Raw genomic sequence first — 27,380 nt, 5'->3', positions numbered from 1 at the left:
TAAGCGTGTGCTTTTACATGATCTGGGCACAGTTGGGACTTACACAGTTGGGATTTAAAAAGCATGCACATAAATTTGACAAAGCTGCACACACTGCATAGCAGGCACAACTATGTGTGCGTAGTTTTTGCTGGCATAATAACATAGGGACTTGATACTAGCTGTTCGTGCAATACATACACATACTTGCCCTCTCTCCCTGAACAAAATGCGCAGAACAACAATGTGGCATTAAATAACGGCCACAGTTTATTAAAACATAACCCGAGCCAGCAAATTATACAAAATTCCAAAGTTAATTCCCCCAAACCTCCACCGCCCCCATGCCCCTCTTCGCTTACCACCGCGTCTCAATGGTAAGCCGACTTTAGGCACCCCCTCCCATCACTCACCCCGCCACGGCACCAGCGAGGGTAAGCATGCGGCCTGAGCATCGGCCCCCCCCCTTGCTCTTTAGGCCTTCCCGTGTAGCAGCCCCAAACTACACGAGCATTTCCCCCCCCCTGCCGACTTTAGGCACCCCCCCCATCACTCACCCTACCACGGCACCAGTGAGGGTAATCATGCAGCCTGAGCATCGGCCCCCCCCCCTTGCTCTTTAGGCCTTCCCGTGTAGCAGCCCCAAACTACACGAGCATTTCCCCCCCCCCCCCTCCAATGTCCTTTACAATTCCAAATAATACATTAAACATATGGCTCGGGTTTTTCCGCCACAAACAAAGGCAAAATATTTGCCTTTGTTCCCCCACTGCGGCCAATTAACCTAAAAGCTGCTGCTTGAAACCTTCCTCCAGAGCATTATTAAATAAATCAATGCCCACGTCAGAAAGATGAACCCCATCTCCCAAGAAAAAACCACCTAAGGTTTCCCATGACCATGTGTGTCTAACCCAAAAACCACCTTGTTGAACTAACCATTTACCGACTTGCCTATTCAATTTATTTTTTAACACCCTTTCGCCATAAAGGCTCCGTGGAGTGTTTAATACGAATTATAATATCAGACCAGCCAATTTTAGTATTATGCATGTAATTCAGGATAGTAGCCAAATCTTTGCGTATGATCGCTACTAATTCGCGACATGTGAATTTACCAATATCATTATCCCCCAGATGAATGATAACAATCTTCGGAATTCCCCATCTTATCATTTTATTCTGGAGAAAGGTAAGCAGATTCCCCCAACGCATTCCCCCGTTGCCGAACCAGCGAACAATCCATTCTTTATGATTCAGATTCTGGTTTTCGCCGTAAGGCCTCTTCCCCGCTCTTCGCAGAGCACGATGCAAAAGAATGGCCCACGACCCAAGCACATTCACGGATCCACGCCACCCTTTTTATTTCTGCAAAACAAATTTTTTCAATTACTTTCATGCAGAACATCGTATTCCCATATTCCAAGAAAAAGCTACTTCCTTACATAACTACGATAAACCTCCGACTTCCATCGTCCCAGCGCTTGAATTCTCTGGGCAGACCACCCCAATTCCGCAGCTGTAGTTGCTGTGCCGATGCTAAATGAATGTGCCGAATATTGCCCCGCTTCCCACCCCAAACCAACAACCGCACAGAATAAACTGAACCACCGCTCTTTCATCAACTTCTCCCCCATTCCATCCCAAAGAAGACAAAAAATGAGACACTAATCCTCTGCCTGCTAAGTATGATCTCCATGTAGCTGTAGCCAGGGATTGTCTGATCAAATGCCACGTTTCTTCGTGCCAAGATGCCAAAGGTGTTCTGGTATGCTCTCTCCCAACAAACTGGCATGAGGAGCTTCGGCCCTGAAGACATCCCACTTAAAACGCGAAAGAGCATCAGCAATCATATTCAAATTCCCCGGTACATGTCTTGCCCTTATGGTTACATTCAATTTTAAACATAACATCACCATTTCTCTTAACAAAGCAGAAACTCTCGGACACTTTGCTGTTTGCTTATTGACTACTTGGACCACGCACATATTGTCACACCACCAAACTACTTTCTTGTTAGACAGTTCCTTGCCCCATATAGTTAAAGCAACGATGATAGGAAAAAGCTCCAAGAAAGTTATATTCGATACTAAACCATCTGAAACCCATTGCTCTGGCCACTGCGCTGCACACCACTTGCCCCTAAAATACACACCGAACCCAGTTGCACCTGCTGCATCTGAATACAATTCCAAGTCTATGTTAGAAATCTCATTCTCCTGCATCAAACAAATGCCATTAAAAGAATTCAAAAAGTCTCCCATATTGCTAATTCTTCTTTGACTGCTTGTGTAATCCTAATAAAATGGCGACCAGCACGAATTCCTGATGTTCTGGCAGACAACCTGCGAATGAATGCTCTACCCATCGGTGAATTGGTAATAACCGAAAAGCTGATTCAATATCAGCTTTGGCTAACAAGGCCCCAGGACCTGCCTTACGGACCAAGTCAATGGCTTCATCGAATGATGCATACTTGACTGAGCATGCCTGTTTAGGGATGAAATCATTAACTGAAGATCCCTCAGGGTATGACAAATTAAGAATTAACCTAAATTTTCCCGGCGTGTTTTTTGTTGTTTTTTTTTGAATTACTGCTAATGGTGATAAGCGCATATGCTCAAAAGGTTTACAAGGAAATGGCCCGGCTACTCTTCCACACTGAAGTTCCACCTGTATTTTATCTCGTGCGACCTCAGCCATCCGATAAACGGATTTAGAATTCTTAGCCCTCCCCCCTACCCCGGGACCTTCATAAGGGATATGGAAGCCGCATCTAAATCCCTCAGACAACATAGCAACAGCATCTCTGTTGGGATACGATTTCAAACCTTCAACTAAAGCTGCAAAAAACTATGGGAGAGTCAGCCTTGCTATACCATGGAGATTCACTTAGCGCTTTTGATAACATTGGCACCTTGACCTTGCTGACATTTGACAGCCGAATGCGCCCCACCCCCCCGCAAGTGGCACATGCGTACCTGAATTTACATTCAGGGAACAGGCAAGTGAGCTTATTAAACCTCCAACAGATGTCAGACTCGCTTCCCGTACTTTTCGTACCAGACTCGATTTTGCGAAAAGTTCCGAGACCACAAAAGGAAGTATTCTTACCAATACTGGAGGATAAAGTACCGGAACTAGCACTAAAGCCAGCACTCCCTGTCCTACTTTTACTAAAATTGGTTCCGTTGTTGGTCATCTGAGTTAACCATAAATGAATGTCCTGAGAACCCCATGACATAAATTTGTTCCCAGCCATTTTATCCCAGGACTTTTCTTCATAATTGAGCCATGCCCAACCCTCATAATCCTTAAAAGCTCCTAGAATACTATCCACATAGGACAGAAGTGCTCCATACTGAGTAGGATCAAAATGACTAACACTTGCTAATCGCAAAAACCCCCGTACCCAATTGACTATATTCTTAGAAAATTTTGGGCCAGCACTACCTTTCTTATTCTTCCTGTTAGATTTCTTAGATGTTTTCCTCCCCCCTTTCTTCCCTCTAACAATTTAAAATATTAACAAATTTTTTTATTTATTTATTTATTTATTTATTTTGCCTAATCCTTTTAACTAACCGGGTAGGCACCTCCTCCCAAAGCTCCATTAAAGAAGCTAAAGCCGGATGACCCATATCATAACATGGCCCTCCAGATAAAGCCGTATGCTGACCTGGCCCCTTGTCGCTAGTACTCAAGGAAGACGAAGAAGAGCTTAAACTACTACTAGAATGAGACCTCCTTCTCCTCTTATTATCTTTCTTACTCTCCCGAGCACTATCTTTTGAAGTCTTACCTTGCTCAGCTCCCAAAACACTGCTGCCTTGTGTTCCCGCTGCCATGCCACTCCTGTCATCCGCAACATTCCTCTCTTCATTCCTTTCTGATCTCCCTGAGCAGTAAAGGCTTGCGCTGACGTATCCAACTCCCTCCAGGCCTCACGACTGGAAGGTCCAGGCACCTCATCATCAGCTTCATCTGCAAAACAACCTGTATCCGCAACAATCCCGCCCCCCGCCACCAAATCCCCTTTTAGTGCTCCTAAATGCAAAGGGATCTTTTGTAAAAGAGCCCCTTTTTGCTTGCCCACAAGGGGCCACCCTTTTATTCCAACATCCTGAGGATAAATCTGATTGCCTAAAGATGCTCCTAATTCTGAGGGCCAACCTCCTATACCTTCATCACCTCTCCCTCCACCCCCCGCACCTGCAGAAAATTAACAAATCCTGCTTTCGCCATGTGACCTAAAATATTTGCAATAAAGGCAGCTGTATCCTCGGCGCTAGCACAGACGGGCACCGAAGGGGCAACTGGCTGACTGGGAAGTCTGCTATCAGATTCATTATCCCCTGCTGGGAACTTGCTCTGGGAAGAATCTATTAACTCGCTCTTTACTCTGCTGCTTGCCTGTTCTAGCAGCTCTTTTAAAACACTGCCCTTAAAAGAATATCCCGTCATAACAGGAGATCTAGCAGGCAGGCGTCGGCTAGAGAATGGGGGTTTTCTACTGACACTAGAGCAGGCATGCTTCTTCTGTTTCTTAGCCTTTATCGGATTCACATTTAAATGTAAATCACTCTATAACCCGAAACCAATAGGTTTCTTCCCAGTAACCTCAGCACTGACTGCCTCCTTCACAAAACTGGTGCACGAGCCTAGCGGAGGCGAAAAAACTGGTACAAGGTTGGGGAAACTGTAAGCAGTAGGAACACTGACATGAGGCTGTCCCATAGGGGCTGGGCTTTGCCTGAAAGGAGAAGAGGAAAAAGGGAGGGAAACAGCAGGTTCTGGGCCGCTTTCACCTGAATCCGTGAGGGAGGAGGGACAGCAGGGCACGAGGGAATTGGGGGGGGGGGGGGAGGGAACGTCAGTGGGTGAAGACGAAGCCGGCCGGGGTCCAGACCGACAGTCACTTACCAAATGAGGCCTGCTGTGATCTGTAGAGACAGTCCCCCTGCCAGCCCGTGACGACCTCGCTGAGGAACGGGATGAAGTTCTACCCGATGCGGCCATCTCCGGTTCGTTTTTGACTCTCTTCATTTTGCTAAATAACTAACTAAAAGACTGCGAAACCACGAAAATGACAGTTGGAAAATCCCCAGCGCAGCAAGGCAAAAACCTGCCCTCTGCTTGCTGTTGAATTCCCAACTGTCGTTCTAAGCTCTGCTCCAGCCTATTGTTTAACTACTGACCAATAGCATAACAGCATTCAAATTGCTGATGCTGCTATCGGTTACCTAACTCCCCTTTTTTCCCCCACCCCCACCTGCCTTTGCTAATCCTATCCCTTACTCATAGCTGCTCAAGCCCATGTTATCTGCGTCGGGCCGGGACAAGCCCGGACCGCCTTCCCTTTGAAAAGCAGACTTAATGCACCTAAGTCTGCTTTGAAAACTGAGGTAGCTTTTGCACTTGCCAGCTAATTTGGGCATGATGCTACAAAGTTAACACCAGATTATTTTCAAATAATTTTTCTAGCATCCATTTTTTATACTGAAGTTTCTGTCTGATAGAATGAATTTCAAAAAATTCATTAACGCTACAACCAAAGAATGCTTCTTCAAGCTACAGGTCCTGAAGCATCTAAGACCGCTCTTACACTTCCAGGATTTCCGTTCCGTGCTTCAAGCAATACTGTTTTCAAAGATCGACTATTGCAACGCTCTTCTACTCGGTCTCCCCGCTTCTTCGACCAAACCTCTACAGATGCTGCAAAACGCAGCGGCCAGGATCCTTACAAACACACGGCGCAAAGACCACGTCACACCAATCCTAAAAATCCTACATTGGCTTCCCATTCAAAATAGAATACTGTTCAAAGCTCTCACTATCATCCACAAAACTATATACCAACAATCCACTCTCCAACTCACCTTCCCTCTGGAACTACATACATCCACAAGGCCAATAAGAACTGCCTACAAAAGTACGTTCAAGGCCCCTCCCAACAAATCATCAGTCCACAAATCTATTCATAAGCGAGCACTTTCGACAGCAGGTCCACTACATTGGAATTTGCTTCCTCAAGACCTACGCCAGGAACAATGCCATCTAACCTTCAGAAAAAAACTTAAAACCTGGCTGTTTACACAAGCCTACCGCTGAAGGAACCCATCTCAACCAACTCTGTCTCTCACCCTCAACCCACCCTTTTCCCTCCCCCCCTCTCACCTCCCCGCCACTCCTCCCACCGGACATACCATGTAAATATCCGCTGATTATAATCCATGTTTCTGTATTACTAATTTATTGTTTTTGTTAATTTATTGTCTTTGTTAATTAGCTATCACACATTAATGTTATAGTTTAATTCTGCCCTATCTTCCGACATCCATGTTTTTACGCTCCCTGTTTTTAATGTAACTTTCATTTCTACTTAGACGTTAATTGGTTTCCCCCATGTTCTAATGTAAACCGGTACGATAAGACCTGGTCTTGAGTATCGGTATAGTAAAAGAAGTTAAATAAAATAAATAAATAGAGAAACGACGACACCTATTTCTATCTTTTTGCGAGTGCGGCAGTCACAGATGTGAGAGATTACTTTAGTGCTGGATTATGGTTAATATCAATTTATTTCTAAAAACATAATTCATACCTAATGTTTCTGCAGTGAATAGTTTGTATTTTTAATTGTGATGTACAATGTTTGGCAAAATCTTAGATTTGAAATGTGTTCAATTTCAGATCATGCTCTGGTGGCTTTTTCATGCTTCTTTTAGGCTTTCAGCTCAATTAAGGTTTGCCCTTTCTGGGAGTTTGGTGCCATAAACCAGTGGTTCTCAACCCTGACCTGGAGGTGTAGCCAAAGAGTCTGATTTATTATTTATTTGTGATTTATATTCTGCCTTTCAAACAACAAAGTGGATTACATTCAGGGACTATACGTCCCCTGTCCCCAGAGTGCGCACAATCTAACAGGGTCATTTATCAAATTGCGTTAGGGCCTTGTTGTGTGCAAAAGGGCCCAAATGCCTGCAATAACACCGTAACGTGTGCAATAAATACCGCATTGCAAAATGCATTTGCAAATTTAACATTTGTATTTGAGTGGGAGGAGTTTGGGCGGAATAAATGTAAATGAGTCTGTTAACACTAGAGATGAGCTTCATTTTTCTGGGTCGGGTTTCAGTTCGGGCACTTCATGGGAAAACTCGTTTTCTCACGGATCGTTTTTCAGCAAAAATGAAGCTGGAACCCGAAACCGGAAAAATGAATCGGAAAAAAAAACCACCTCAACCCTTAAAATTTACTGTGTTACAACCCCCCCACCAATCCCGATCCCTCCCCAAGACTTACTAAAAGCCCTGGTGGTCCAGCGGGGATTCTGGAGCGATCTGCCCTCGGGCGTCGGCTGCCAGTATTCAAAATGGTGCCGATAGCCTTTGCCCTTACTATGTCACAGGGGCTACTGGTGCCATTGGTCGGTCCCTGTCACATGGTAGGAGCACAAAATGGCGCCAGCCGTCCATTGCTCCTACCATGTGACAGGGGCCGACCAATGGCACCGGTAGCCCCTGATACATTGTAAGGGCAAAGAGCCATCGGTGCCATTTTGATTCGTAGCAGGCCCGACGGCCCGGAGGGAGAGATCGCTCGCGGGACCCCACTGGACCACCAGGGCTTTTAGTAAGTCTTGGGGAGGGATTGGGATGGTGGGGGGGGGGGTTGTAATACAGTAAATGTTAAGGGTTGGGGTGTTTCTTTTTTTTTTTTTTTTTAAATAATTGTGCCCCCCCCCCCACACTAACCCGAAAAACGAATTTTCCCCGAAGTTCAGGGAAAATACGTTTCGTGGTTCGGGTCTCCCGAACCACGTTGAATTAGGCAATTTCGTTGAAATTGCCTAATTCGTGATAAACGAATGCACATCTCTAGTTAACACAGCATGCGATAGAGTAATGCACAGCAATGCAGGTTTTAACGCTGGAAATAACCATACCTTTTTTCTGTGTGATGCGTTCGTTACCAACCAAAATGTTTTTTATTGTAAATGCTGGTTCGGAGGGAGAGAGGGGAGAGAGAGCGCATCTATGTGGAGGCTCACATATAAGTTAATTTTTTATACCACTGTAAGACGGGGGCACTATGAACTCAGGGTGGGGTAGGTTTTGAGGGGCAGTTTTATAAGCACAGTCATAGGTAGGAACAGCACAGTTGCCATCAGTGAAGATTTTATGTGATTTGGAGTGATGAAAGGTAAAAGAAGAGCAGATTTGTACAATGTTCTCGCTACGTAGCTTGATGCATTCTATCTAGCAGCAATCAAGGTAGGTAGAGAGTACATTGTACAAATCTGCTCTTCTTTTACCTTTCATCACTTCAAATCACATAAAATCTTCATAGTTAAGCTCTGGAATTCATTGTCAGAGGATGTGGTTACAGCAGTTAGTGTAGCTGGGTTTAAGAAAGGTTTGGATAAGTTCCTAGAGGATAAATCCATAAACTGCTATTATGGTAATTAATAAGTAATAATAGCTTGTGATCTATCTAATGTTTGGGTACTTGTCAGGTACTTGTGACTTGGATTGGCCACTGTTGGAAACAGGATGCTGGGCTTGATTGACCCTTGGTCTGACCCAGTATGGCATATCTTAGGTTCTTATGTTTTTTCTGTTTGTTTACCTATCACCCAGCTTTTTAAAATTTTTATTTGAGAATTTCCAATGTAAACATAAGAACGCTTACAAAGAAAAGTCAAGAAATACCAAGTCTCAGCAAAGAGAAACTGAAGAATTCTAGTCCCCAAAATGAGGATAGAATAATAAATGCCAAGAAATCCACTAGTAAGGATTAGGACAAATTAGTGCTGTATGCACCCGTTAGCTAACATGAACTGCGGCGCTGACTATGCAGGAGAAGGAGCCGCTTCCCTTCAGGTCCCTTCACCGGAGAGGATGGGTAGGAAACCCTTTCTGATGGAGTAATGGTGCAGCACGATATGCTGGAGGCTGTGGGAGGCACAAGCAGACACATCAGCATTCTGTTCACCCAACCCCTCAGCATGCCCGAGTTTCTTTCCCTTGAAAGGATTAAAAATGAAACAAAAAACAGCCACCAGGGGAGTGCTCGCTAATTAGCGAAATGTCATGTTGCATTCCCAGAAAGAGAAATGAACTGGATAAACTGGATAAATATAATCTTTTAACCATGTTGCATTCCCAGAAAGAGAAATGAACTGGATAAATATAATCTTTTAACCTGCTTGTAATCCTTTCGTGGATTACAAGCTGGTTAAAAGATAGGAAACAGAGTAGGATTAAATGGTCAATTTTCTCAGTGGAAAAGGGTAAACAGTGGAGTGCCTCAGGGATCTGTACTTGGACCGGTGCTTTTCAATATATATATAAATCATCTGGAAAGGAATACGATGAGTGAGGTTATCAGATTTGCGGATGATACAAAATTATTCAGAGTAGTTAAATCACAAGCAGACTGTGATACATTACAGGAGCACCTTGCAAGACTTGAAGATTGGGCATCCAAATGGCAGATGAAATTTAATGTGGACAAGTGCAAGGTCTTGCATATAGGGAAAAATAACCATTGCTGTAGTTACACGATGTTAGGTTCCATATTAGGAGCTACTACCCAGGAAAAAGATCTAGGCATCATAGTAGATACTACTTTAAAATCGTCTGCTCAGTGTGCTGCAGCAGTCAAAAAAGCAAATAGAATGTTAGGAATTATTAAGAAGGGAATGGTTAATAAAACGTAAAATGTCATAATGCCTCTATATCGCTCCATGGTGAGACCACACCTTGAATACTGTGTACAATTCTGGTCGCCGCATCTCAAAAAAGATATAGTTGCAATGGAGAAGGTACAAAGAAGGGCAACCAAAATGATAAAGGGGATGGAACAGCTTCCCTATGAGGAAAGGCTGAAGAGGTTAGGGCTGTTCAGCTTGGAGAAGAGAAGGCTGAGGGGGGATATGATAGAGATCTTTAAGATCATGAAAGGTCTTGAACGAGTAGATGTGACTCGGTTATTTTCACTTTCGAATAATAGAAGGACTAGGGGGCATTCCATGAAGTTAGCAAGTAGCACATTTAAGACTAATCGGAGAAAATTCTTTTTCACTCAACACACAATAAAGCTTTGGAATTTGTTGCCAGAAGATGTGGTTAGTGCAGTTAGTGTAGCTGGGTTCAAAAAAGTTTTGGATAAGTTCTTGGAGGAGAAGTCCATTAATGGCTATTAATCAAATTTACTTAGGGAATAGCCACTGCTATTAATTGCATCAGTAGCATGGAATCTTTAGTGTTTGGGTAATTGCCAGGTTCTTGTGGCCTGGTTTTGGCCTCTGTTGGAAACAGGATGCTGGGCTTGATGGACCCTTGGTCTGACCCAGTATGGCATATCTTAGGTTCTTATAACTTTACTGAAAAGTGTACAATGCACTCACAACACCCAAATGAAATCCTAAGATATGTATCCAGCTGTGTGGTATGGGAGTAACTGCAAGCCACTCGAATGTATGTCTACTTTTTCTAAAATTAAAAAAAAAAAAAAAAGTTCATTGTTGTGGATAGTCCCAGAATCATTACTTTGGCAAACTGGTTCACAGGTTTTGATGCAAGCACTTTCATGAAAGCATTTCTGGGATGTACACTGCAGCTGCTCTTTCCTTTTCTTTCAGGGAGGTGTAGGACTTCAGCTTTTGCACTTTTGTCAAAAGTTGAAATAAAGCAATCGATAAAATAGCTTACGCTGTGTAAGTGCTCTGTGCTCACAATTCTGTCCTGACCTCAGGCACATTTTGTAAACCTTCACTTTAGTGTCTTAACCAGTAGGGAATGTTTAGGGTAAGGATGTTGATACTGCAATGGCTACAAAAATCAGAGAAGAATAGCAGTATACTGAAGAGCAGTTACCTTTAACTGGTTTATATAAAAAAAAACAAACCCTTATAGGCAGGGCCTCTGGACTCGCCTGTTGCTGCTGTAAGGGCCTCAGAATCCAACCCTAACTGTGGCATTCCGCTGTCCTTGCAGAACTGCTGTAGGAGACCAGTGTCAGGACAAGCTGGCAGGTAGAGGAAGTGTAGGTCACACACATCCCTCCTTTCTTCTTTTCCCTGTATGAATTCGGGCAGCATGACGCCTTCGTCTGCTTTCTCCTCTTCTGCTGTCAGGGTTCCATGTGTTGCATTTTTCTACTGCACGAAACTCTGGTCCACTCTGGACTCCTCCAGGCTCTGATTGCTGAAGGAAGAGGGTGGCAAGAAGAGATCAATGATAAGGGGAGGGGGGGGGGGGGCAGAGGTTTAATGTGTGAGTGAGGGAATTGGAGGAGATGTTCCTTGTTTAAACAAAAAAAAAAAAAAATTAATGTACCAGCAAAATTGCCACTTAATGGGCGAAGCACTACATTTTTATTATACTCATTAAAATATAGTTGTAATAGAGCATGAACACTATTGGTGTGCACGCTAACCTATAAATCTGTAGCTTCTATGCACTAAATAGCATGAAGTTGGAAAAGAAATGCTAAACTGATTATGTGTATAGAAACATAGAAATGACGGCAGAAGAAGACCAAACGGCCCATCCAGTCTGCCCAGCAAGCTTCACACTTCTTTTTTCTCATACTTATCTGTTTCTCTTGGCTCTTAGTAACCTTTGGTTCTATTTCCCTTCCACCCCCACCATTAATGCAGAGAGCAGTGATGGAGCTGCATCCAAGTGAAATATCAGGCTTGATTAGTTAGGGGTAGTAACTGCCGCAATAAGCAAGCTACACCCATGCTTATTTATTTATTTATTTATTTATTTATAATTTTTATATACCAACATTCTTACATTAAAATGCAAATCATACCGGTTTACATAAAACAGAAAAAGCAGGAAAAAATATTTCCATAGTCAAATACAGAGAACATTTATAATAAAATTGTTAACAAATGCATAAGGTAGGAACTTGAAAAAAGGTTACTTAACAGAAAACGTAAAAGAAAAAATAGTAAATGAAGCACAAAGAGTTGACGTCGGGGGAGGGGCATGGTCACACAGCGCAGTCACCCATTTCCCCTCATCTCCTGATTTGTTTACCCAGACTGTTATTCAGCCCTTATTGGTTGTTTTTCTTCTCCCCTGCCGTTGAAGCAGAGAGCTATGCTGGATATGCGTGAAGTATCAGTTTTTCTTCTCCTCTGCCGTTGAAGCAGAGCGCTATGCTGGATATGCATTGAAAGTGAAGTACCAGGCTTATTTGGTTTGGGTAGTAACCGCCGTAACAAGCTAGCTACTCCCTGCTTTGTGAGTGCAAATCCTTTTTTCCACATTTCCTCTTGCCGTTGAAGCTTATAGCGATGTTGGAATTGCAGTAACCATGTGTATGTTTATTGAAAAAGGGTGTTATCTCCAGGCAGTAGCCGTCGTTCTGGCGAGCCACCCACTCTTCATTGATATCCTCTTGACTTTATGGATCCACAGTGTTTATCCCACGCCCCTTTGAAGTCCTTCACAGTTCTGGTCTTTCACCACTTCCTCCGGAAGGGCGTTCCAGGCATCCACCACCCTCTCTGTGAAGAAATACTTCCTGACATTGGTTCTGAGCCTTCCTCCCTGGAGCTTCAAATCGTGACCCCTGGTTCTGCTGATTTTTTTCCTATGGAAAAGGTTTGTCGTTGTCTTTGTATCATATCACCTCTGCTCCTCCTTTCCTCCAGGGTGTACATATTTAGATTCTTCAATCTCTCCTCATAAGTCATTCGATGAAGACCTTCCACCTTTTTGGTCGCCCTTCTCTGGACCGCCTCCATCTTGTCTCTGTCTCTTTGGAGATACGGTCTCCAGAACTGAACACAGTACTCCAGGTGAGGCCTCACCAAGGACCTGTACAAGGGGATAATTACTTCCCTTTTCTTATTCAATATTCCTCTCTCTATGCAGCCCAGCATTCTTCTGGCTTTAGCTATCGCCTTGTCAAATTGTTTCGCCGACTTCAGATCATTAGACACCATCACCCCAAGGTCTCTCTCCTGCTCTGTGCATATCAGCCTTTCTCCCCCCATCGAATACAGTTCATTCGGATTTCCACTCCCCATATGCATGACTCTGCACTTCTTGGCATTGAATTTCAGCTGCCATATCTTCGACCACTCTTCCAGCTTCCTTAAATCCCGTCTCATTCTCTCCACTCCTTCCGGCATGTCCACTCTGTTGCAGATCTTAGTGTCATCCGCAAAAAGACAAACCTTACCTTCTATCCCTTCCGCAATGTCGCTCACAAAGATATTGAAAAGGACCGGTCCCAACACCGATCCTTGCGGTACACCGCTTAAAACCGCTCTCTCTTCAGAGAGAGTTCCATTTACCATCACACATTGTCTTCTGCCCGTCAACCAGTTTGCAATCCAGGCCACCACCTCGGCACTCACTCCTAAGCTTCTCATTTTATTCACCAGTCTCCTGTGCGGGACCGTGTCAAAAGCTTTGCTGAAATCCAAGTAGATGACATCGAGTGCTCCTCGATCCAATTCCTTGGTTACCCAGTCAAAAAAGTCAATCAGATTTGTCTGACAGGATCTTCCAATGGCGAATCCATGCTGCCTCTGGTCCAGCAATTCTCCCGACTGTAGATAGTTCACTATTCTCTCTTTCAACAGTGACTCCATTACTTTTCCCACCACTGAAGTGAGGCTAACCGGTCTGTAGTTACCAGCCTCTTCTCTGTTCCCACTCTTGTGAAGCGGGACCACCACCACTCTCCTCCAATCACTCGGCACCACTCCCGTTTCTAGGGATCTATTGAACAGGTCACATAGTGGACCCGCCAGCACATCTCTGAGCTCCCTCAGTATTCTGGGATGAACTTCATCAGGCCCCATGACTTTGTCCACTTTCAGTTTCACCAGCTCTTCCCATACATTTTCTACTGTAAATGGAGTTACATCTACTCCACTCCCCTCCAGTTTCTTGTTAACTAGTGACAGTCCTTCTCCAGGGTCCTCTTTAGTGAACACAGAACTGAAGTATTCATTTAATATTTCTGCCATTTCTTCGTCTCTCTCCACACATTGATCCTTTCCACCTTTCAATTTCACTATACCACTTTGAACTTTTCTCTTTTCACTGATGTATCTGAAAAATGTTTTGTTACCTCTCTTTACCTCCTTGGCAATCCTCTCTTCCGCTTGACTTTTTGCTGTCTTGATTAATTTCTTTGTCTCCCTCAGTTCTACCAGATATTCTTCTTTGTGCTCCTCCTTTTGGGATCTTTTATATTTCTTGAACGCTGTTCTTTTAGCCTTTATTTTGTCAGCCACCTCCTTTGAGAACCAGATAGGTTTCATTTTTCTTTTGCTTTTCTTTACTTTTGTAACATATAGATTAGTTGCCTTGGTAATTGCTCCTTTTAGATTGGTCCACTGTTGATCCACATATCTCTCTTTCTCCCAGCCTTTTAGTTCTTCCTCCAGGTACTTCCCCATTTCATCAAAGTCTGTGTTTTTGAACAGCAAAACTCGGGTTTTTGTGTTTCTTTTCCGTGTCCTTTTTGTGATATTAAACCATACCATTTGATGATCACTGGTGCTGAGGTGGGTACCCACCTGGACATCTGAGACATTATCTCCATTAGTGAGCACTAAGTCGAGTATAGCTCCTTCTCTCGTAGGTTCCATTACCATTTGTTTGAACAAAGCTACTTGCAGGGCATCTACTATTTCTCTACTATTATTAGATTCTGCAGATGGGATTCTCCAGTCTACATCTGGCATATTAAAGTCTCCAACGATCACCACTTCTCCCTTCTTTCCTATCCTGTGGATGTCTTCAACCAGATCTCTGTCCAGCTTTTCCTTTTGGTTTGGAGGCCTGTAAACCACTCCAATAAAAATGGATGCCCCATCTTTTTTTAAGTTGGCCCATAGTGCTTCTTCATTGCCCCATCTTCCTTGCAGCTCAGATGCTTAGATATTGTTTCTGACAGAAAGAGCCACTCCTCCCCCTTTCCTATCCTCTCTGTCCTTCCTTATAACCTGTTAATAGTTATAGCCTGTGTAGTCTCTTCTTTAAGGCTCAGCACCCTTGCTGCAAGCCTGGTACATGCAACTGGTTGTTAGTGCAGAGGGTAGCAATTGGAGAGCATCTCGACCCCAGAAGGGAAGGTAAAAAAAAAAGAGACTTCCGGGAGAGGAAAAACCAGACCAAAAGCACTGCCTCTGATATATGCCAAGGAAGAGAATGACTGACATCAGAAGATGCCTCGATTAGTCCTGACATATCCCTCCCACTGACACGGGAAATAACGTTTTCTAGCCCTGAGTCAGGAGGACAGATATCCCACTGTCCCCCTCCCCCAGGGAGAAGTGAATCCAGCCTTTGTCCTACTGGTGCCCTGGGGCTGCGCTGTTGCAAGCCTTGGCTGAGTCTGCAGTAGTACATAATCCATGGTGTACACTTGTGGGAGTTTAACAAAACATGGATTGCTAGTCAGGAAACTTTGATTCTGAGTGGCAACGTGTGGTGCTGCTATAAGGCCCTAGTCATTGAGGAATATTACCCTCTCTCTATAATAAGAACATAAGAAATTGCCATGCTGGGTTAGACCAAGGGTCCATCAAGCCCAGCATCCTGTTTCCAACAGAGGCCAAACCAAGCCACAAGAACCTGGTAATTACCCAAACACTAAGAAGATCCCATGCCACTGATGCAATTAATAGCAGTGGCTATTTCCTAAGTACCTTTGATTAATAGCCGTTAATGGACTTCTCCTCCAAGAACTTATCCAAACCTTTTTTGAACCCAGCTACACTAACTGCACTAACCACATCCTCTGGCAACAAATTCCAAAGCTTTATTGTGCGTTGAGTGAAAAATAATTTTCTCCGATTAGTCTTAAATGTGCTACTTGATAACTTCATGGAATGCCCCCTAGTCTTTCTGTTATTCGAAAGTGTAAATAACTGATTCACATCTACCCGTTCAAGACCTCTATCATATCCCCCCTCAGCTGTCTCTTCTCCAAGCTGAACAGCCCTAACCTCTTCAGCCTTTCCTCATAGGGGAGCTGTTCCATCCCCTTTATCATTTTGGTTGCCCTTCCCTGTACCTTCTCCATTGCAACTATATCTTTTTTGAGATGCGGCGACCAGAATTGTGCACAGTATTCCAGGTGCGGTCTCACCATGAAGCGATTATAGAGGCATTATGACATTTTCCGTTTTATTAACCATTCCCTTGCTAATAATTCCTAACATTCTGTTTGCTTTTTTGACTGCTGCAGCACACTGAGCCGACTATTTTAAAGTATTATCCACTATGTTGCCTAGATCTTTTTCCTGGGTGGTAGCTCCTAATATGGAACCTAACATCGTGTAACTACAGCAAGGGTTATTTTTCCCTATATGCAACACCTTGCCCTTGTCCACATTACATTTCATCTGCCATTTGGATGCCCAATCTTCCAGTCTTGCAAGGTCCTCCTGTAATATATCACAATCCGCTTGTGATTTAACTACTCTGAATAATTTTGTATCATCCGCAAATTTGATAACCTCACTCATCGTATTCCTTTCCAGATGATTTATATATATATTGAAAAGCACCGGTCCAAGTACAGATCCCTGAGGCACTCCACTGTTTACCCTTTTCCACTGAGAAAATTGACCATTTAATCCTACTCTCTGTTTCCTGTCTTTTAACCAGTTTGTAATCCACGAAAGGACATCGCTTCCTATCCCATGACTTTTTTGTTTTCTTCGAAGCCTCTCATGAGGGACTTTGTCAAACGCCTTCTGAAAATCCAAATACACTATATCTACCGGTTCACCTTTTTTCCACATGTTTATTAACCCCTTCAAAAAAATGAAGCAGATATGTTAGGCAAGACTTCTCTTGGGTAAATCCATGTTGACTGTGTTCCATTAAACCATGTCTTTCTATATGCTCTAAGATTTTGATCTTGAGAATAGTTTCCACTATTTTTCCTGGCACTGAAGTCAGGCTCACTGGTCTATAGTTACCCGGATCGCCCCTGGAGCCTTTTTTAAATATTGGGGTTACATTGGCCACCCTCCAGTCTTCAGGTACAATGGATGATTTTAATGATAGGTTACAAATTTTAACTAATAGATCAGAAATTTCATTTTTTAGTTCCTTCAATACCCTAGGATGCATACCATCCGGTCCAGGTGATTTGCTACTCTTTAGTTTGTCAATCTGGCCTACTACATCTTCCAGGTTTACAGTGGTTTCGTTCAGTTCATCTGACTCATCACCCCTGAAAAACATCTCCGGATCTGGTATCTCCCCAACATCCTCATTAGTAAACACAGAAGCAAAGAATTCATTTAGTCTTTCTGAAATGGCCTTATCTTTCCTAAGAGCCCCTTTAACCCCTCTGTCATCTAATGGTCCAACCGACTCCCTCACAGGTTTCTTGTTTCGGATATATTTTAAAAAGTTTTTATTATGAGTTTTTGCCTCTATGGCCAACTTCAATTCAAATTCTCTCTTCGCCTGTCTTATCAATGTTTTACTCTTAACCTGACAATGCTTATGTTTTATCCTATTTTCTTCAGATGGATCCTTCTTCCAATTTTTTGAAGGATGTTTTTTTGGCTAAAATAGCCTCTTTCACCTCACCTTTTAACCATGACGGTAATCGTTTTGCCTTCCTTCCACCTTTCTTAATGTGTGGAATACATATGGACTGCGCCTCTAGGATTGTATTTTTAAACAATGTCCATGCCTGTTGAACACTTTTAACCTTTGTAGCTGCACCTTTCTGTTTTTTTCTAACTATTTTCCTCATTTTATCAAAGTTTCCCTTTTGAAAGTTTAGTGTTTGAGCTGCAGATTTACTTATTGTCCCCCTTCCAGTTATTAGTTTAAATTTGATCATGTTATGATCATTGTTGCCAAGTGGCCCCACCATTGTTACCTCTCTCACCAAATCCTGCGTTCCACTATGAATTAAATCTAAAATAGCTCCCTCTCTTGTTGGTTCCTGAACCAATTGCTTCATGAAGCAGTCATTTATTACATCCAGGAACTTTGTCTCTAGTAAGTCCTGATGTTACATTTACCCAAGAATTTGTGAAGGCTCCATGCAGTTCCTATTATGGTGTCCGGTATAAACAAGAAATATCCAAGTCTTGAGAAGGTTTTTTTTTTTTTAGATTAACAATTTCTCAGTCGAGATTTATCCTATGTTCCAGATCACACATGCAGCTGCAGTACTAAGGATTCAAACCAAACATAATATGCTTGACTGTATAGAGTGATGGAGAAAGTGGGGATTCAACCTCTCAATCTTTACCCAGCTGACATGTACAGCCCCTGAGGCTGCTCTTCAGAAAAGGAGCGAAACTCGGCCAGAGTCGGGCTCGAATCTTGTCAGAATAAAGTTTTCCATATAGTTCTATAAGGAGCAGCATGTATATATCTCTTTCCAGATATTTTACCATCAGGCCTTTTCCATTACTGTGAACTCGAGAGCAGTACCAGATAAGTGGTAAATCTGTGGACATTCAGCCATGCAACGCTTCAGGTGAAGAAGATGCAAAGAAAGAAATCCTCAAATGCTTCTAAGAAATGAAGATGTCTGTTAACCAATTAAGAGCAGTCAACTTTTATTTCAGTTCTTTTTATTGAAACATTTTGTAGCAAAAATGTTTACTGCTGTTTTACTGCTAGGATTGGGGGGAGGGGGGAGTATCAAACTGAAATTTCTTTTTTTAATCGTAGCACAATAAAAATGGCAAGTTTAGAAGACATTTTTTTTTTCAATTCACAATTTATTGAATTTTCATAAAGTATTTATAAATCATACTTTACAGGAGAAAAAAAAACAGAAAAGCGTAAGAAATTAAACATTCATTTCTACACCTTCAAAAGTTACATCTTAACATATATGCCTTTCAAAGGAAACAGATTTATGAGAATAGGGCCAGATTCTAAAGGGAGTATACTTGCAAATACTAACAAGAATAACTGGCTTAACGTTTTATAGTGGTGTTATACTTTAATGATTGCCTAAATTTAATTGCTGTGGAACTGTGATCACATTTCTAGCATTTAAGAAAGATTTGAGTTCTACTGCAGTAAATGCAAAATTCTCTCCTTAACCTTTAATAAGGCATCTACAAGGATATCTTAATACAAATGTGTAGCCTAAAGCCACCACTTGAGGTCTTAATTTAATAAATTCCTGTCTTCTTAATTGGGTGGGTCTAGCAAAATCTGGGAAAATCTTAACCAATTGACCATAGAAATTTTCTGTCGAATTTTGAAAGTACGCCCTCATCACATTGCTAATATCTTTTTCTATGACAAAGGATACTAACAAGGTACCCCTGCCTAATATCTCAATCGCCGAACTTTCTATAAACAGGGTAAGATTCTCTAACACTCCCAATTGATTTCCTTTGATTCTCCTTTCCATCTTAGTCAGGAAATAGGCTTTATTCACAATTGGCAATTTAGATTCTTCAAACTTTAAATTCTCTAAGAAAAACTTTTTTAATGTGCTTTGGATATCCTCCCCCAAAGCACGCGGGAAATTCAAGAATCTCAAGTTCAAATGTCTGGTGTAATTTTCCAATGATTCCAGTCTCTTGGACTGGGATCCCAAGTCTTTAATCATTTTAACATTAACCATTTGAACTTGTGCAGTTGTTTTCTCAACTTCTGACAGCCTTTTTCCAAAATCCTTAAAATGATCCTTCGCCTTAAGATTCAAGGATTGCATTTCAGCTTCCACTTTCTTATATCTTCCATCTGCTTCCTTTACAAACTGGCCAATACTGGCCATCAAATCCCACAGCAAGTCCAGAGTCACCGTAGCCGGTTTAGGGGGAATTGAAAACTCACCCCTCTCCCGTTCCATCGACGACGCTGAAGTTCCCACCGATAAAACCTCCAGCAGGCTCTTTTTCTCTTCAATCGGGTCCACAGGAGACAATAATGGCTCCGGATCTTCCAGGCCCGGCATAGCTGCTGCTCCCAGAAGACTTGAAGAGTTTTGAGGACAGCGCCGCTTCTCCAACTCTGCGTCCCCCCCTCCAGCGAGTGAATGATGTCATCAAGGGGCGCCTCGTGCTGGGGGTCCGCTCGTTGCACAGGCGCCGGTGGAAGTCGGCAATCCGGGGGACTGAGAGTGACCTCCCTATGCAGTGCTGGAGCTCCCTCTCCAAACGCCGCAGCGGGGACTTCCTCGCCCGTTTTCGCCACTACTGCAGTCGTGAAGTCTGTAATCCGCTTCTGGACATCAGGCAAGGGAGGGTCAGGGGGGAATACCCGCACCTTGCCTTTCCTTTTCGCCGGCATCTCTATCTAGGTAAGAACAGAATCAGGAACGTCTTCCCACACGACTGCTCACGCCGCCATCTTGGCCTCCAATCTATCAGAAGACATTTTTATAAACCAGTTTGAAAATCAAGTGCTGCCTTCCTGCAATTTTCTGGAGATGTAAAGAGGCATGCAAAATATAACTAAAACTCCACAACATGATCTAACTCTCCCAAATAGAGTGCGAAACAATAAAAAGACATGATTATTTTCATGTTACACTTCTTATAAAAGGAGAAAGAGACTTCAAAAACCTTCACATGTGCCTAAGTTCGGTTCATTTTTCATCAGTCAGAAAAACCTCTTATTTTTTCTAAAAGCCAATTTAAAGTGCTTTTGTTTTTCCCAATCAAAGTTTCATAACACAAATTAACTTATGCTGAAAGAAGCTGCCAATGAATTGGATCCTACGCAGCCGGCTTTTCACCAGTCAGCTGCTTTGGGGATTAACTCAACGATCTATTTAAATGGTGACCAAACATCTTCCTGAAGCCGGATAGGTGTTTGGTCACATTGTGGTGTGTTAGTTCTGTTTTGTGGTTAATGCTTGATTTCACTATCTCTTACTGAGTTTGGAAATTCTTTAAAGTGATCGTCTAGCTCCATGTGCAGGGGAACAAGCTGATACAGGCCTGGTTTTTAAGCCATAATATACATGGCAATGTAGTTCTGCTTTTTCAAAGAGAACTCAATAAAATCAGAACTGCAACTTCCTTAATGCAGTGAATGGCTCAGCTTTTGGTTTTCAGCTTTATTATATTGCCCAAGTTGTATTTATGTCTTTGAGTATACACGGGCAATATAATAGTTGGGAACCACAAACTGAGCCATTCATAGTTTTTATTTTTATATATAATATCTAGACAGACCAAGAAGAGAAATGGATACAGTATTACTATTGGAAATTTGTGTCTGGAAAGGTGCCAGATTCTTTTGAGCTTTTTTCTTTTCATCAGGCATCTGACGTCAGATTCTGGCAGAACCATGCTCTCTCGCCAGTTCCTATGCGTTGTCCTTTCAGCTGTGAACAGTAGAGCTTTATGTCATTGTATCTGGCACCAAGAGCTACAGTCATTCCGAGGCACTGCATCTTGTGGAAGCCTATTCAGGTGGTTTTATGACATGTTTATGGGCTCACTGCAAAAGCTTGTTAAATGTGCTTGTTCTCCTTTTTAATAGTGTGAATATATCCCTGATGGTACTTCATCTGTTGAAGATTTAATTGTCTATACAGTTATTCTGCCCCATTGAACCTTTTGACAGACTCATGATATAAATGTGCAGTGTCCATGAGTATGGAAATCCTTTTGAGATGAAAAACTGAACATAATGAAAGTTAAGAAAATTCATTTTAATTTCTGTGATCCACTTTTCTAGTCACTTCAAAATTGTTGCTTTCATAAACTTTGCAGGGTATTATGGAACATAAAAGCTCTCTTACATTCAATAAATGTGTAGAGAGCCTTATTTTACTCTGTCTATATTCAAACAACTGCTTGGACTAGATCACAAATATGAAATTTTATACAACATCTTTTTTATTTTTGTGTACTTCTGTTATTGTCTATCAGTGCCATATGCTTCTGGCATATGGCGTTGATTTAAAGAAAAGCCCAGAGATTCCGAGATTCCTAATATTGAAGAGTTAATTTAATAATATGGAATGATCTACTGTGCTAGTTGTGACTGAAGACCTGAAAGGAATGCATGCTAAATATTTGTGAAAAAGCTTAGAACTTCAGAAAAGCTTCCTTCTAAAGTACTACGATCTTTGGTTCATTGGACTTTTGATCTTGCTTCTCTCTAGTTTATTTTGGCAGTGTTACAGGTATCTTAAACCTTAGTAGGTTTCTGTTCTTGAGTTTTGTGATACTGTACAAGCATTCTTAGCAGTTCATTCATTAATGAATATGGAAAAAGTGTTCATCTTTTTTCAACATTGATACACAGAACTTTTGATGTACAACATGTTATCATAAATGAAGTCTGAATATTAGCAAGTGTGTGAATTTGTTTTATTGTTTAATACAATAATAGGAAAAAAAAGCCCGGAATCTCCACCAATACTGATAGTGACACCAAAAAGAAAATCCCAAAACAATCAACAGATTGACATATTCGTCTTCCAAATGTCGATAAATACACGCATCAGCAAGCCTGACGACGTGTCCTCTCATTCAATAGGCTGCCTGGATAGTTCCATCATTTGCGTTAAACTTTTTAAAATGTTTTTCTTATAGTGCATTTAAAAACTAAAACATAACTGATTTTATAATGATTAAGATTCAACAGGGGCCACTGTTTTGCATATAGCTTCCTCAGGAGCCCCGTGATCACTTAAACAAGCTGATCTTCCAAAACTCAGTTTTTGTGTGCAGTTCTCCTTGATGCAGGACTTCATTCATCTCCATTGTAAAATTGATGAGATTGATGTATTCATCTTGCAAATCAATCAATCTGTTGGTTGTTTTATTGTTTAATGTCATCAAACCAATGAATGTACAGGAATTTTGCTTATAGTGTTATAATGTTTAGTGTTATTGTTTATGGTTCATGAATTATTATGTAGGTGACTATAAAATCCACTTATAGTTGTACTATTATAGGTGGAATGTAAGCACATTTAAATAAACACATGAAAAGGGTCTTCTGTGGCCTAAACTGGTACTGCCTGGCTGTGCTGAAAAGTTTAACTGCCACTGAAGGAGCTGTCTACAGGTCTACGACGACTTTTGTGATGAGGTCATAGAAAAGGTTTCCTTTTCACAACTCTCCTCTTCAGATCACTGTTGAACAAGGAATACTATTCTGTGAACATGTAGATGGCTACTCCAGTAGCAGCCAAACTTTTCAGAAGTTCATTTGCAATGCTGTGTGAGTTCTGTTTTGAAAATCTGACCAGTTTTCAAGCAGTTCTATTTGAGATTTTTCTTGGTCTTCCAGCTCTTGCCTTGACTTAACAGTTTCATGTAACTTCTATTTCTTAACAATTTTTCTGTCAGTTGAAATTGCTAGCTGGAAGCATTTAGAGATTCCCTGCTTTGTAAAAGTGAATTATCTCTTGAATATTCATGTGTATATCCTGCAGACTAAACTTATTGGTAGCTCACAAGAATTGCAGTTATGGTCCACTGGTCTACAGAATATCAGTAGATAGTTATTTTTTTATCTGAATTCTGGAGCGTTAACAAGTAACAGTTGAGTTCAGTTCTGTTTTTAATGCTGCCTTTTTTTAAATTCACAACTCAAAGCAGTCAGAAATCATGACTTAGAAACCATGTACATAAAATGATTTTGAAGAATCCCAAAACATTTTTTTAAATAGTAAACCATGTGCTGTGGACTTTTGTGAGATGGTCTAGTTAGATCCTTTAATGATTATCAGGACAACATTTAAAGTTTGCAGACGGACTCCTTGTGTTGTATTGATGGTCCCTCCATTCTGTCTGGCATTTTTCCTATTTTTCTAGTGACTGGTCCTCTAATAGCAGTGATTCACGCTTGAATAGCTAGTTAAGCATTAAAAGAAACACTGATGTCTATTTTCTTATAAGGAATAGCACCCAGAGCTGTATGCCTGAAACTTGCTCGTTACCTGCAACATGAGCTCAAGCCAAAGGTGAGCAAACATTGGTGGATGCTGTGTTCAGAATAGCATTGCGATCAATGTTGCAGAGAATGATGGTATAATGCATGCAGGACTCAGAGGTCCCGTATATGACAACGTTCTAAGTATGATTACTTCCATAATTTTAGAAGATTTGCAGGGCAACAGCTTAAAAAATTAAAACAAACTGCTTAAAACCACTTTAAAAATTAATCTAAAGTGCAAGCATTACCTCTTGTCATGTGTACTTGTGAAATCTTGCACAGTACATGGCAGATATAGTTCGTAACTATCATGTAATGCCTCGGCATCATCCCTAACACCTACTCAGGGTTAACCCTGTGGCCACTCAGAGTGTCCTGCCGAGCACCGCCCAGGCCTGCCTGCACCTGCAAACGTGCTTCTAAGCTGACAGCCTCCTAACCGCCAGCTGGTTCCCACTTGCTTCTCGGCAAGTACCCTGCCTCGAAGCTATGCCCTGGTGGTTTCTAGGGACTCTCGGGCCCCACACAACCCAGGGGTCACACAGTTCCAAGAAAGACATCTGCAGACCAAATACAAAACCACTGGGAACATTATTCAATCCAGGATAGGCAGAACTAACAAACTATTGAGCTCATTAACAAAAAGTGGAAATAGTGAATGGAAAAAGATTTTAGTTTGTAACCAGCAACAGGTGAGATAAAGATTAAACACCTTTCACTACTTTAGTGCCTGGGAAGCTTCAGAAAATGTTGTCCCCCAGAGTTGGAGCAGGGCCTCCGCATAGAAATCTGCTCACAGATCCTGAGACTGAGACTAAAGAATTCTAGCAATGTCAGGGCTAGTTCTGTCTGAAGGGCCAATCAGGGTACAAAATACAGCATTAGCTCTCTGACTAATAACCACCTGACTAGTAATAGTTTTCTGGCCAATGGCACTGCAGGATGTTTTAGTTTTACAGCTTCCTCAGGCATGCTGGGATATGTATGCTATTTAAGCCTCATTCTGAGTTAAGCCAGCATCTCAAACATCTGTTTGAACTACAATGCAGAGGTCAAATATCACCTGCAAGTCATCTTAGAGGAAATGAGATCCCTGGACAAAACAATAAATCCAAAGCATGCAAAACCCCTATTTTGCCACATTAACTTTACTATCCCAAGTAGTTAAATACAAAGCAACATGTAATACAGTCCACCCATGTATATACTAATGTGGATCTTGCCCACTGCTCTTACAGAACTTCCCATTGCCCTACACATGTACTTGAACTGTCTTTGGAATACATAAGAGCTGTAGCTTAATTGAAAAAGTGGAGCTGTCTAAAAAATTATAGGTCAGCTATTATAAAAATGTCCACCATGCAGTTGCACCCCGGCTCCCCTGTCACATGATCAAGAGTCCACGCCTCAGGCCCTGTGAGGAGACCTAGGGATTCCATTCCTGGGCTGCTGGAAGAGATAGTGACTAAGGCCGGGGATATATATCCTGGGAAGAGACAGGAGCCCGTGTCGTTCCAGGGAAATCTCCAGATCCCAGGAGGTGTTTGGGGGCTGTCTGATTCCCTCCTCAGGTTCTGGAAACGAGAGAGCATGGGTGAAATTTTACAAACAATAAAAGCATCACTTTTGCAGTTTTTTTTTTGTGGTTTTCCATTTGTAAATAAACCAGATTTCACAAGTCCCCAAGACATGATTATTGATCTGTTAGAAACTGAAAAATCCATTTTCTTTAAGAAGTTGGACTAAAATAATTTTTATTCTGAGGTCTGTATTGAGTGGTGTGATGAACAGGAAGTTAGTTTGGGTAACTTTAGCCGGCATAGTCTGCGTGACCCATCCGGGGTAAATTTAGGATTGTGATCTTCGTGACCAGACTTACTCATGTAAATTGGTCTGAATATCTTCACCACCTAGCTAAATCTAGCTCATGCTCTCCCCGCCCCCCCCCCCCCCCCAATCCTGCCTCTTCATCTGGCTGAATTTTACCCAGCTTTCTTAGCAGTATTGACTTTTCTATGTACAACCTGTCTGATTTTTTTAGTTGGCTAAAACACAAAAATAAATGTTTGGAAGCAATAAAGAACTCTGCTGATGAAATGATTCACCTACTTAGTTTCCAGTTCATTGAACCTGAAAAAAAAATTTATTTATTTATTTTTTCATTTTGTTTACACTGACATTTCTGTCTGATAAAATTTGTTTTAGACTAGCTGTCTCCCAGTTTTTTTGTTTTGTTTTTTTTAACTCAGATTTTGACAAAATAAAAGCTGAAAATGAGATGGCTCAGCTTATGTAGCATATGCTTGCTTTCTTCCAAACATGGTGGTAAAGCACGCGCAGGTATTTTCAGAGCAGGGCACTGCTGATGAGCTGCATTTGTTTCTGACAGAATGCCAGGGTGTCAGCTAGTCAGAAGGATGTGGCGGAGCAACTGAAGACTGGTGCGGAGAATCAGGTGAAGGGGCTGGCTGAGGAGAATGCACAGCTTAAAAGACAACTTAAAGAGCAAGACGCGAAAATGACTGAACTCCAGCAACAGATTTTTGCCGTGAAGGAAGAGGAGGGCCGAATGAAGGAAAAAATAAAACGATCTGAGGTAACAGAACATGGTCTTGATGTAGCATATGATTAGTTTCTGTATTAAATCTAAGTGGTGTTGGGTGTGCATGTGTGTTCAGCGGGTAATAGGAAAGCAGGATTCTCAGGAATGGAATTACTAACGTGTATGCACGTTTACTGTCATGAACAAGTTTGGCCTGGTGTAGCCTCTGCAATTGTTTCCTTTGGATTTCTAGCTGCTCTTCAGGGAGATGCTTATTTCAGTGCCAGCAGAAGGGGGAGGGTGCTTTTACATGCAATTGGCAAACATTCTGGATTATTTCTAGTTAAATAAGGAATGAATTTAACCTGGCATCAGATGATCACCTTGTCTGATCGGTTATGTTCTTCCGCCTCCTTTTCTCTGTCCCTTTAGATTTAAATATTCCTTTTTTTCACCTGTCTCTAAGTGCGGTGGACAGAAAGTAGGATTCAGCTGGTAAAAGGCAGCAGCAATAGTCGAGATTCAAAGCAGAGCAGTTTTTATTTGAAGATTTTTGCTAGATCACATGCTGTGTTTGTTTGTTTCCTGGAAGTTATGGTCAGATTCCTGTTCCTCGTTCTGGGGTTTGCTCCTTGTGCTGTTGCACACTGTCATTCGTGCCAGTTGAACTTTGGAACTTTGGTACGTGCTGCTCTTTCTGAGTGGATAGCATGGGTGGCCCCTGGGAAAATGCATGCAGCAGCATTGCGGATGATGATGAAGTTGATAGCGAGATTCATGCATTTTAATTTGTGTGTCCTTTGGTGTGTCCCAGTATACTTTGCTGATTTATGGTAACATTTAAGGGGTTCATAGAGAGACTTCCATAGTTCACTGTTAGTGTAAAATAAGCACTATATATGAAAAAAAGCAATCTTCAAAGCATAGAAACCTATAGAAATGGTACTATGCGGCATTTCAAACTA

General features: G+C 41.9%; 2 protein-coding genes across 10 annotated transcripts in view; one reads left to right on the top strand and one right to left on the bottom strand.

Moving 5' to 3' along the window:
- The window catches only part of CGNL1 (cingulin like 1), a 231,078-nt gene that overhangs the window by 124,501 nt on the left and 79,197 nt on the right, over positions 1–27,380 (top strand). For all 6 annotated transcript variants that reach the window (XM_029574341.1, XM_029574342.1, XM_029574344.1 and 3 more), the window contains exon 9: positions 26,263–26,469. In XM_029574341.1, the coding sequence (XP_029430201.1) occupies positions 26,263–26,469 (207 nt within the window). The remainder of the gene's footprint in view (positions 1–26,262; positions 26,470–27,380) is intronic.
- Positions 18,811–27,089, bottom strand: LOC115074677. 4 transcript variants are annotated; one of them, XM_029574347.1, is made up of 2 exons: positions 26,781–27,089; positions 18,811–20,334 (listed from the first exon to the last, which is right to left on the bottom strand). In XM_029574347.1, exon 2 carries the CDS (start codon positions 19,924–19,926, stop codon positions 19,057–19,059), a length of 870 nt encoding a protein of 289 aa, XP_029430207.1. In that variant the 5' UTR covers positions 19,927–20,334; positions 26,781–27,089; the 3' UTR covers positions 18,811–19,056. The 4 variants fall into 4 exon arrangements, 2 of the variants coding, with proteins under 2 accessions (XP_029430207.1, XP_029430208.1); XM_029574348.1 differs by having other exon boundaries at positions 26,799–27,089; XR_003852312.1 differs by lacking the exon at positions 18,811–20,334 and adding an exon at positions 24,827–25,447.

This window comes from Rhinatrema bivittatum, chromosome 13 (assembly GCF_901001135.1).
Source record: "Rhinatrema bivittatum chromosome 13, aRhiBiv1.1, whole genome shotgun sequence".
NCBI classification, from domain to species: Eukaryota; Metazoa; Chordata; class Amphibia; order Gymnophiona; family Rhinatrematidae; genus Rhinatrema; species Rhinatrema bivittatum.
This window is presented reverse-complemented; position numbering and strand designations above follow the sequence as displayed.